General features: G+C 37.1%; 1 protein-coding gene across 1 annotated transcript; it reads left to right on the top strand.

The window, feature by feature from the left end:
- Window positions 1–6,383: 6,383 nt before the first annotated feature.
- Window positions 6,384–12,686, top strand: LOC141495499 (olfactory receptor 2C1). Its single transcript, XM_074196885.1, has 2 exons — window positions 6,384–6,402; window positions 11,779–12,686. The coding sequence occupies exon 2, from the start codon at window positions 11,790–11,792 to the stop codon at window positions 12,684–12,686; it is 897 nt and encodes a 298-aa protein (XP_074052986.1). The 5' UTR covers window positions 6,384–6,402; window positions 11,779–11,789.
- Window positions 12,687–12,977: the final 291 nt, after the last annotated feature.

Here is a 12,977-nt window from a genome sequence, read left to right as displayed (position 1 = left end):
GAACTCAGGTACTCCTGACTTCAGGGCCGGAGCTCTATCCACTACACCACCTAGCCACCCCCCTTCCTAGTCTTTTACTGGACAGTCTTCATGAGGTACTGTATCTAAAAAATGAAATTTTCACCCCGAGGGAAGTCTAGGTATTGAAGCTCTCTGCAATTAATTATACTGGTTTCTGAATGACTGTCACCAAACCTGCCCTTGAAGCTTTCAAACATGCTTGGTAGGATCTACCTACTGCAGTTTGTCTTCTTTTGCCCCAGCCTTTGAGAACACAGGCCTATTTCCCTGCCACATGAGACTTTAAAGTAGGGATTTCATGAAGGATGTGTATAATTATTCCTTTTGGTCAGATCTAGAATATTTGTCTATATGTCTGAAATCATATGATGTTTACATCCAGCTCCTCTTCATTTGTCAACATCTATTTAGTGCTTCTTCTTCATATTTCTCTTTCTCTTCTCCCTTTCACTTTTACACTCAATCTTTCCTTGAAACACATGTAATTGTTTTGTAAGGCTTTAGCATTAACTGACTCACCAAAGTCACACCACTAATCATTAAGTGTCTGAGGCTGGATTTGAACTCATGTCCTTCTGAGTCCAGAGCTTGTGCTCTATCCAGTGTGCCACCTATCTGCACTTCATGTAATTTTAAATTAAAAATAAGGGAAGAGGCAGCTAGGTGGCACAGTGGACAATCCCTGGAATCAGGAGGACCTGAGTTCTAATCCCAACTCATACAGTTGATACTTAAGTAACTTTGTGACTCTGGGCAAGTCACAAAATCCTGATTTCCCTGCCTGCCCCCCACCCCAAATAAAAGATAAATGGAGAGGGATCATTATCTGGATGCTATTACCACCAAGTTTGCCACCAGCCTCCATCTCCTGATCTGGCTTAATGAGTCACAAATCTATATGAGATTTTCTGCACAACAATTGAGTTCATTCTCCTCTCCTTCAACAATTAGAGCTTCTCTTCTGCAGATAATAGAACTCAATGTTAAATTGGCATGTACCAACCTAACTTAGTAGTATGCTAGTTTGAGAACCATAATACCAATATGTATATTTGCAAATCTAACTGGAAATGCAAAAGAAAACTTAGCTAATGTACTCTCTCCTCAGTCAGGCAATTCAATTCAGAATTAAATTTTCTTAGTGACTACAGAATCAGAGAAAAGAATTTTCAGTGGGCTTTTAGGAATAATTTTGTCTATATTGTTATTGAGTATTATGAGTTCCCTCTTCGTTACTCTAAGAACTATGTTTGCCAAGTAACCATTTTCATTTAGCTAATCAAAGACATCTTGTCCTTCAAATAATTTTTGAGGGATAATAACATATTTCTCTCTCCTAAATTCTCCCTTTCTGTGTTTCCACACTGTTCCCATTACCTGTTTTCTAAACCAACTCCTTTGATCACATCATCCTAACTAATAATAGTTATTTCAATTGCAAATCTACTTTGCAAACCTAGTTTGTCCTTCCACCTCTTAAAAATTGCTCTATTAATCTTAGATATAACCCTTTCCCTCAAAATCCCTCCCTTTCTCCTTTCCCTGTGAATCTTCCTATGTAATAAAGAAAAAGAATTAAGCAGAAATAACATTTCTAGTAATCACATGTGATGGTATGTCCAACACTTCTTACCTACCCAAAGAGGGTTATGTGAGTCTTCCTGCTATTTTTTTCCCCAGATTATTCCATTGATTTCCATCAATTCCATCAATTTAATTTGGCTAGAACCTTAAAGTTCAATTATAATTTTGATCAGGTTACAACACTGGCTTTTGTTATTTCCTATCTAAATCAGTTCTTTACTTTAAAACCTGATCACTATTCATAGACTGATCATCATTTCCACTTCTCTGTGGCCTCAATATATCCCATCTTGATAGAGAATTCAATTAATCAGAAACTAGGGGAAAAAAGTTGGAAAAGCAGGGCTGAAGACCATTAGGGCATACAAAGCAATAACAAAAGTTCAAAAAGAAAGCTTGAGAAATTAGATATAACTGATCAAAAGGTAAGGAAAAAGTTTTAATTACTTCAAAGTTCTATAGTATCTGTCTAAATATTGCCAGATATCAGGATAGAGAGTGTGCATCTGAACTGAGGTGGAGCACTTGGTCATCTAAGGCAAAAGGAAGAAAGAGTGGGGTCTATGGAAGATGTTTTACTTGGTTTTACATAGTAAGGAAAACAATAGGGAAGGTCCACTAATTTCAACAAAGTAAAGAACTATGGAAAGACACACTGAGCTCCTTTAATGACTGATATGTCAGTGCACATGATCTGTGTTATTCCATGTCACTTCACTTCTCTGGGTCTCAGTTTCCTTTTCTGTGAAAATATCTGTAGTATTTTGTAGGAAGCAAAGCCATCTGTCTCAATTTAATAATTTCTCTATAGTTACACAGTTCTCCCTTCCCTAGAAAGGAAGGAGATTCTCTTTAAGAATCCTTGTCTATCTACAGGGAGATTGGGTGGTACAGTGGGTAAAGCACCATCCTTGGAGTCAGGGGTACCTGGGTTCAAATCCGGTCTCAGACACTTAATAATTACCTAGTTGTGTGGCCTTGGGAAGGCCACTTAATAACCCCATTTGCTTTGCAAAAACCTAAAAAGAAAAAAAAGAATCAGTGTCTAGGAAGGCTCCCAAAGGATAGTATCTGCATTGTCCTCTTTCTTAAGCATCTTAACCAGTTGTCTACAACAATTGAAAATGCCAGTTATCTGCAGTTTTCCTCAACAGGCTTTTCCTCAAATGCTTTTATCCTCTAAACCAATTGGACTTTATCAAGTTCTACATTCATTCATTCCATAGAACCAGTCTTCTAACATATCCATAACATTAGGCACACAGTCAGCCTTATTATTTGCAAGGGGGAAGTAGCTCAGTATTCAATATTACTTCTAAGAAATATGTAGTTGTTCAAGATCAGCACTCCCCTCCCGATATAATCATTTTACTAGAGACTCCTGTGGTACTGAGGACGGGGGTTCACTTTTGAGGGATAGTTTCACTTCTCTTGCCTTCTATGACCTATCCCAGTAAACCTAAGAAAACTGGTGTTGGAGGATTGGTCAATCGGTTTGAAAAGTTAGAGGGTGATAAGGCTTTGATTGAGATTTTATCAGATCTCATCAACTGGAAATGAATTGGTTGACTCTCAGTTTTTTGTGGATCAAAGTCACTCCTTTGCAGGGGGACCTAATTTTTTTCCATTATTTTTTCATTAATCTTTTTAATTATTTGTTTTTCCTGCAACATGCAACAATAGTTTTCATCAATCATTTGTTGCAAGGTTTTGAACTTTACATTTTTCTCCTTCCTTCCCTTCCCTCCTTCCTCCCCCTGACAGAAAGCAATCTAATACAGACTCTTAATATGTAATTATACTAAACACAGTTTCATATTAATCTTTATGTGTAAGAAAAATCAAATCTAAACAGAGCGAAAAACATTAAAGAAAAAACCAATAAACAAGAAAACTTCGGTAAGCTTTAGTCTGCATTCAAAGTTCACTTTGGATATGGGTGATATTTTCCATCACAAATCTTTTAGAATTATCTCTAATTATTGTACTCCCACAATGAACATGTTCATCATAGTTGATCATCACCCAGTGTTACTATCAGAATGTTCGATGTTCTTCTGGTTCTGTTCATTTCACTCAGCTTTAGTTCATGTAATTCCTTCCAGGTTATTCTGAAGTCCTGTCCCTCATGATTTCTTATAGAACAATAGTGATCTATCACATACATATTACACAATTTGTTCAGCCATTCTCCAATTGATGGGGACCCCCTCAGTTTCCAATTCTCTGCCAGCAAGGTGCTATGAATATATATATGTATATATATATACATATATATATTCATGGATTTTTTACCCTTCTTTGGAATTGATTTCTTTGGAATACAGACTCAGTAGTGGTATTGTTGGATCAAAGGGCATGCACAGTTTTATTGCCCTTTGAACAGAATTTCAAATTGCTCTCCAGAAAGGCTGGATCAGTTTACAATCCACTAATAATGCATTAGTTTCTTGGGTTACCCACATCCCCTCCAGTAGTGATCATTTTCCTTTTTAGTCATATTAGCCATACTGATAGGTGTAAGGTGGTACCTAAGAATTGTTTTAATTTGCATTTCCCTTCTCAATAGTGTTCTAGAACAATTTTTCTTATGACTATAGATAACTTTAATTTCTTCATCTGAGATTCCATATCCTTTGACCATTTATCAATTGCAGAATGTGCAGCTGGACCTAGTAAGAAAGGGAGTCAGTCCTTATTGCTCTTTTTCTTTCACTTTTCAGAAATATCCAGACCAATCAGAGACTTGAGAGCAGATTTTGTTCCAATTTTTATCAGATTGACTGTCACTCTACCATTAGTTCAGAAACAGTAGCAGCCAGTAACAATAATAAAATAGCAAGAGTCCAGGTTTCTGGATCCAGCCCTGGAAAGGTAGGAGCACATATTTTTTCAAACTAAAGTTAAGTGGCGTGTGCCCTCTGACCCAGGTATACTACTTCTAAGCTTTCCCGAAAAGAAATCAAAGAAAGCAAAACAATTTGTTTATGAACAAAAGTATTTATAATAGCTACATTGGTGACTTAAACCTAAAAACTAAAAGGTTGCTTACTAATTAAGGAATCGTTGAAAAAGCTGTAGTATATGAATGTGATGGAGTACTTTTGTGCTGTAAGAAATGAAAACATAGATGTTTTCAAGAAAGACATATCAAGTGATACAGAGTGAAATGAATAGAATCAAAAGAATGATTATCCTATAAAATAGACATTCTTGAATCCTTAAAAGTCCTTAATTGATAATACTATACTGATAATGTATAGTGAAATCAGGAGAACAATTTAGAATACAAAAGTAACACGGCAAAAAAAAATATCTTTGACAGCTGTAGGAATTACAACCAATACAATGATTATTCATGATTCCAAAGAACTGATGATAAGTCATGCTATTCCTTGGATTTAGGGTACAGATATAGATTTGCTGCTTATTTGATTTTGTGCTCTAGTCTTAAGAAAATGATAAAGAATATGTTAATGCAGATTAAATGCTTATTTATTTATTTTCTTTTTGTTTTTTGCAAGGTAATGATGTTATTTGACTTGTCCAAGAGCATACAGTTAATTAAAGCCAGATTTGAGGCCAGATTTGTCTCAGGTTCTCTTGAGTCCAGGGCCTGTGCTCTATCAACTGCACCACTTGGCAGTCCTTGAAAATTAAATTTTAATATACATTGTATGTATGTGCATTTTATTCCAGAGAGTCAATTAAACATTTACCAGGGTACCATTTGTTTGGGGTCATAAGGCAGAAAGAAATATAGGTTATAGTTTCAGAGACATTCATATATGAGTAGAACAATTGTGGGTAATAATAAGATCAAGAGTTGTGTGACTCTGGATGAGTAAATTCCTCTTTTGTGCCTCAGTTTCCTCTTCTGGCACACAGGAATAAATAATTCCTACCCTACTTACATAACAGCAATGTCTGTGAATGCATGTGAAAACAAATTCAAAAGTATGAAGAATAAAGCAAGTATTATTATTGTAAAGTATTATAATAATAAACAAAATTGGTATTGGGGGAAAAAAAGCATTATTAGTAATGGGGAGGAAATTTAAGAGACAGACTCTCTGCTCTTTGGGGACAAGTTTTTTTTGTCCTGAATTTTGGCTACTTTATTGTTTATTACTAATTGGCTGGGGAAGGCCTTGATACTCCCTTGAGCTATTGCAGAATCATCAACTGAGCCAAATCTGGAAACAACCAACATCCTTAGAGGACCTGGTACTGCCCGACTGTGAAAAGCCAGAAACTGCAAGCCAGGATTAGAAGGACCCTACAAGCAGTCTATTTCTTGCTCTTCAAGAGATCTATACCCCCTTGCCCTCCAGATAATACCTGGTGAGTACAAGTGTGCAAGGGGTGTTGGGGTCTCTTTCATTTCCTACTGTAAGGATACCCACTCACTCTGTTCTGTAATGACTAAGACCTTTCTTCTATGAAACAGATGCATTGGGGTATGGTATCTTAGTTGTAGAACCTAGCCATTCAGTCCCCAGGTCTTGCGATTAATATTGTTAATTAATATGGTTCCTAAAGTGTCTGCTTGGTGGTTTTTTTAAGGCTGCTTTCTTTCTATTTTACCATCTGGGCTTCTAGCACCTAAGAGGCAATCAGTAAATACTGGTTGACTGACTTACTCTAGAACAGGGGCTCTTAACCTGGCATTCACAAACAACCCATCTCCCCACCAAAAAATCTCTGGATAGATTTCAGAGGCTCCAAAAATTTGGATGAAGGAGATGAATTATTTTCATCAGCTGTGGGTTTCCTTTGATGTTGTTGTTGGTGGTGGTCAGTCATTATAGTCACGTCCAACTCTCTGTGACCCCATTTGGAGTTTTCTTGACAAAGATACTGGAGAAGCTTACCATTTCCTTCACCTATTCATTTTACACATGAGGACACTGAGGCAGAAAGGCTAAATGACTTGCTGAGGGTCTCACAGATAGTACATGTTTGAGGTCATTTTTGAACTCAGGTTCTCTTGATTCCAAGGCAGCTAGGTTGTGCAATGGATGGAGGGCTCCATTACTGGAGTCAGGAATGATGGTGAGAAAACCAGCTGAATTGCAGCAACTAGCCTTCAATGGAAGTAGAAAAGTTGGTTGTCTACAGGTAGCATCTGATAGGGGACTCAAAAAATTCACCCTTCCCAAAAATATCTCCTCCACTGGCAAAGAAGTATCCTAGAAATAACATTAAAACAGGAGTCAGGAGATCTGGCTTCTTCAGCCAAACTTTCCCAGCAGCTCTGTGAGCTGGACAAATCACTTCCCTGCTCCTCATTTGGTAGCTAAAGGGATCAGACTAGGCAATTTCTATAACCCTTTCCATTTCCAACATTCAGTATCTCTCTGTATTCTACCTATAGTCAATCTTTTAAATTAAAACATCAAGGACATGAAATTGTGTTCTAAAATGCAACTGTTACCTTGGAAGGAGGTAACAGTAACCCACCAACACAAAGATTTAGAGCTGGAAGCCTGATCATCTCATCTAAACTCCTTATTTTTTTCAAATGAAGAAACTGAGTCCCAAAGAAGTTAACTGATTGCCCAAGGCTGAACAGTCAGTAATTGAACCTAGATCCTTTGATTCCAAATTCAACGCTTTTTTTCTTTTCCACAGAAAAAAATGCTATAATGGAAAGTCAATAGATTGGGAATCAGGAAGTCTGGGTTTTGGTCTTCCAGAAATACTTCAGCAATGAGTCAATTCTCAATGTGGGACACATTGGGATACATTGGGACACAAGCTAGGTAAGTTTTGAAAGAGAAAGGGAAATGTGTAGAGTATGGAGGGCTCTGGTGAACCAGGAGGGCTGTGTATGGATATTCAGTTTCTGTACCCAAAGGGAGGAAGGAAGTTTTAGGGCTGGAGCTGAAGTCAAACAGCCTTCTCCTTCACAGGACCAAGATTCAGTCTACAGGGGGCTTCTCACCTTCTGTGAAGGAGGTGTCAGGAATTAAAATTCTCAATTGAGGAAAAAAATATGTAGAAGTAAAGTGACTAGTCTAAAGGTGCAGAAAAGTGAAAAGCTAATTAGCAATGCCTCATGAAGCAAATGCTGCTCCTTCTCATGTGGATGCATCTCTCAGCTGAAGGAGAATTATAAGTCTTAGACTATTACAGGAAGACTCCTTATTAGAATCAAGGATGTCAGAGTTGGAAGGAATCTTGAAATCATAAAACACAGAATGGCTGAGCCAGAAGGGACTCTACAAATGGTCTCCTAATCCAACCTCTTTGTTTGAAGGCCACTCCCATCAGTCCCAAATTGGCAGGATTCATTCCAGTTTGTAAATAAGAGAAAATGAACAATTCAGCAATCAAAGAATTTAGTATCATGAAGGAAGGAAGGAAACCTAGAAGGAAGAGCAAGGGATGGGAAGGAAGGAAACCTAGAAGGAAGAGCAAGGGATGGACAGAATGTAGGAGGGAAGGAGTAATAGAAAGCAAGAAACCATTTATCACAGGCTTCATTCAGATAGCTCCACTTCTCCATTACATTTTGGTATTCAATGACTGTGAGAGTTTGAAGATTGGGAAATTTGGAGATTAAGGGAGAAAGAATGAAGAATCAGAGATGCATCAAAAATCCGATAAAAGTCCCAAAGCCAATATGATTCCACATATGATAAATAGATTTTTGTCCTGGGAGAAGCTAAGGGAGAGGGGAAGGGAAATGGAGTGAGAAAAATTTATTGATCTATTCCCAAATCTAAGATTCTACAATCCAATAAGAGGAAAGAAGAAAGGGGTAAATAGAAAAGAAGAAATGAGAGGCAGAGAAAGTAAAGAATGGAGGAAGAAATGATGGAGATTGAATGATGATCTTTGAGGACTGAGGTTACTGATCCAGGAGGAAAGGTGGGTAAGACATGATTTTGTAAATGCCTTTAAGAATATTTTACAGGAGGTGTATCTAGGTGGCACAGTGGATAAAGCACCAGCCCTGCAGTCAGGAGTACCTGGGTTCAAATCCAGTCTCAGACACTTAATAATTACCTAGCTGTATGGCCTTGGGCAAGCCACTTAACCCCATTTGCCTTGCAAAAAAAAAAAAAAAGAATATCTTACAGGCCCATTATTCATCTCATCTCCAGAAAGGAAAAAAACGTAAGGATAAAAATCTTTGATATGAAGCAGATTGATAAAAAAAGGCATTGCTAAGAACTGATTAATCGCAAAGACTAAACTAGGAAAACTCAATTGCATATGTACCTTGAGGAAAAGCTAAAGAATGCATTATGTAGAATAGTAGAATAGAAATTTTACTAGATTTCAAATCAATGAAATATTTAAATCATAGTCTCTCTGGCTCTTGATTTCCTTATCTCTCCAAAATGAAGGACTTAGATTTCATCTTCAATGTCTTGTTCCACCTTCAGATGGAGCTCAAGAAGGGAAAAGAGGAAGAACAAAAATGATAGATGTTATTGAGCTGGTTATACTCTAAGAGGAGAGGAAATATTAGCATGTGAGAGGCATAGAAGTCCTAGAATTGAAGAAATCCTTCTCAAGTAGGAAGGAGTATTTGAGACATTACCTAGTTCATCTCCTTGCCTCGTGACAGACAAAGATCTCAATCACCCATGACAATTGTATGTCTCCTTTCTTCCTGAATCTCACCTTCCTGAATCTCATTCTATCTCTTTTATAGTGATCAGTTTCTCCTGCTTCTTTTCATATTGATGTCTTCCATTTTATATCACTTTCATTTCCAAAGAGATCCCTCCTCCTTCTCCTATAGAGTGGGCTATCCCACCTAACAGATATACTGGAGATATTCAGATCATATGATTTATAGATTTAAGATTGGTTGTACTCTTCATTTTGCAAGTGAAGAAACTGAGACTAAGAGAATTTGTGACTTGCTCAAGGTCACACAGAATAAATTGCAAAATCAGGATTTGAATCCCTCTGACTGTGACTAAAGACAGTTTATTTTCCATGGCGCCACACCTCAATTAATTTAAACCCATTTAAAAGGCTCAGTATCCTTCTTTTAAAAGTCCTTCTCAGTGACAACAGTGAATTAAATGTGTAACATCTTAGTATTCTTTTTCTTTAATTTAAGCAACCCCAGATTTTGTATTTGGAGCTGGAATAAGACATTGGGGATGAAATTCATCTCCTTCATTTTACAGAGAAGAAGACATCAAGAGTCAGAGAGACTGTGATATTTTGCCTTTCACTCTAAATCTAGTGATTTTTCTATTCTACTATTCTACAGTTTCCATCCTTTAGCTTTTCCTCAAAGTACATATACACTATCTTTTTGATAATTATTTACTTGTGCCTTTCAAAAGGATGTAGAATAACTGAAGGTGCATGAATCCTTCATATTGTCTAGTTTTTCTAAATAATTCAATATGACTCTGAAATTATTGTTGAAACCAAAAACTTCTATTGAGCTGATTTGTATTTCTTACCCAATCTTCTTAATTTTTGTAAATTTTCAATACTCAGAAAAATAGCACTTCCTTCCATTTACCTCTTTTGTATTTCAAAACCTGATCTTTAATTCAAATACTCTAAGACTGAGTGTAGAGTTTACGTTCCTGTTATATAGCATTAAAAATCTTTATGACTTTTTACAAGGTACAGATTTATTCCTTCTCAGCTTTACAATCTAAGATTCATTTTGTTTCTATATTCCAAAATTATATAACCTTTGATCCCTAGATTTCATCATCTATAAAATAAAATATTTTGGGGATATGCTGGAGTCAGCTCTAATCAGCTCTCACAGTTGATCATTAAACTTTCAGGGCAATATTTACACCTGAGAAATAAATAATACTACAAATCAGGGCTTGATGTATTTTTCTGATAATCATCTAGACTTAAAAAGTAATGGAAAATATTAGTGATGCAGCTTAAACTTAAACCTGACCTTTATTTTTGGAGAGTTTGCTGTTAAATATTTACCAGCGTACCTTGGTTGGACCAAATGATCTCAATGGTCCTTTCTAGTTCTAACATTGAAGGTTATAAGTTTCTTGTCTTCCAGTGCTAAAAGTCTATATTCTAAAGTCCCTTACAATCTCAATCCATGTGTAAGTGTGTAATAGTATAATACAATTCTAAACTAATGAACATATTTTCCATTGTTTAGGGCACATAAAAATTCTTATTTGATTATATATGTAAAGAAGTTGAGCAAAGAAATTACCTGAACTGTAAGGAGTAGAGTGTTAAATTAACTCTACCAAGACAGAGGAGCAGGGTAATCCAAAGGAGAAAACAATCTAAAATTCCATCAATGATCCGGAGTGTAGTAACTATATATTAATCTAATATAAATTGTCTATATGTATTTGTTTTATATTATTTCCTTTCCAAATCATATATTGCTCAAGCTAATATTAAAATTTTTGTATTTATGAATTATAAAATATCAGGAATAAAGAAAAACTATAATATCTCTCTACATTTAGATATATGTACATACATATTATAATTTCTTTTCCATCTTGTGTTATTAATAATAATATGGTGAGGGTTCACTTCAAGATTTAAAATGTGACCCTCAATTCTGATAATTGACAACTCCAATTAGGAAGCTTTTCAGTAAGTTGAATTTGAATCTAAATCTCTGTAGCTTCCTTGTTTTAACCTTTTGGATCCAAGTAAAACAAGTCAAAACCCTTTTCCACCTGATACTCCTATCACAATTTTAAGACAATTTTCACAGCAATCTCTACCCATGTCTTCTCAACTAAGGTTATATATTCCCAATTTTTTCACCCAATCCTCATTCAGCATAGTTTTGAGTCCCCTCATCATCTTCGTTGTTCTCCAAATTGACCTGATAATTCATGATTGCTCTTCTTGTAAAGTTTCCTGTTCATTTGGGAATTCTTGGAAATTACAGTTTTGGTAACTGTAAAGATAGACCTGGAAGTGATAGAATCAAACTAGTAGATAGCCCTGGAGCCAGGAGACCTATGGTTTTCTTTGATCCTTCCTATCTTTCTTTTCTTTCTTTCTTAACTTTTCTTTCTTGAAGATTTCACTTTGAGGAAATGAATCTTGATCAACAGTTTACACTCTCATTTTATGACTCCCCTGACATTTTTCTCAGTGCAGTGTCCTTTCTCTCTTCCTTAGGGGCCAGAAGGTGGCCAGTGATGAGAGGAGCCAACAACCACTCCTTTAAAGGTTTCATCCTGATGGGTGTCTCTGACCATCCCCAGCTGGAGAAGATCTTTTTTGTTGTTATCCTGTTCTCCTACCTGATGACCTTAGTGGGCAACTTGACCATTATCCTAATATCACGCCTGGATGCCCGGCTTCACACACCCATGTATTTTTTCCTCAGTAACCTCTCCTCCCTTGACCTTGCTTTTACTACAAGTTCGGTCCCTCAGATGCTGTTGAATCTGTGGGGCCCAGACAAAACCATCAGCTACAGTGGCTGCATAACCCAGCTATATGTCTTCCTCTGGCTGGGTGCCACTGAATGCATCCTATTGGTCATGATGGCATTTGATCGTTATGTAGCTGTCTGCCGGCCCCTGCACTACATGACCATCATGCACCCTCGGCTTTGCTGGCAGCTAGCTGCCATTGCCTGGCTAGGAGGCCTAGGAAACTCTCTAATTCAGTCAACATTCACTGTGCAGCTCCCACTGTGTGGACACCAGAAAGTTGACAATTTTCTCTGTGAAGTGCCAGCAATGATCAAGTTAGCCTGTGGTGACACAAGCCTCAATGAGGCTGTACTCAATGGTGTCTGTGCCTTCTTCACTGCTGTCCCCCTTAGCATCATTCTCATCTCCTATGGTTACATTGTCCAGGCCGTCTTGAAGATTCAATCAGCTGAAGGTCGGCGTAAAGCCTTCAACACTTGTGGCTCCCATTTGATAGTAGTATTCCTCTTCTATGGCTCAGCCATTTATGCCTACCTGCTGCCAGCCAAGAGTAGTTCCCAAGACCGGGGCAAATTCATATCTCTGTTTTACTCAGTAGTTACACCGATGGTGAATCCTCTAATCTACACTCTGAGGAACAAGGAGGTAAAGGGGGCATTGAGGAGGTTGTTGGGAAAAGGGAGAGAAGACCAATGAGGGAAGGTGAGAATCAGCCACTACTCCTCCCCCTTTCTCTCTCTCTCTCTCTCTCTCTCTCTCTCTCTCTCTCTCTCTCTCTCTATCTCTCTTTCTCTCTCTCCCTCATCAGCTATACATTAATATAACTGACCCTGCTTTGCCTACAAAGTACCTTTATGCAAGCTAGAACCTTTGCAAAAATCATAAGCAGTGGGAATATGGTATTATTATTATTATTATTATTATTATTATTATTATTTGATAATTTTTACACTTAATCATCAAAAACATGTACTTGGGTACAGATTA

This window comes from Macrotis lagotis, chromosome 8 (assembly GCF_037893015.1).
Source record: "Macrotis lagotis isolate mMagLag1 chromosome 8, bilby.v1.9.chrom.fasta, whole genome shotgun sequence".
NCBI lineage: Eukaryota > Metazoa > Chordata > Mammalia > Peramelemorphia > Peramelidae > Macrotis > Macrotis lagotis.
The sequence above is the reverse complement of the archived record's forward strand: the minus strand, read 5'-3'. Positions and strand labels throughout refer to the sequence as shown.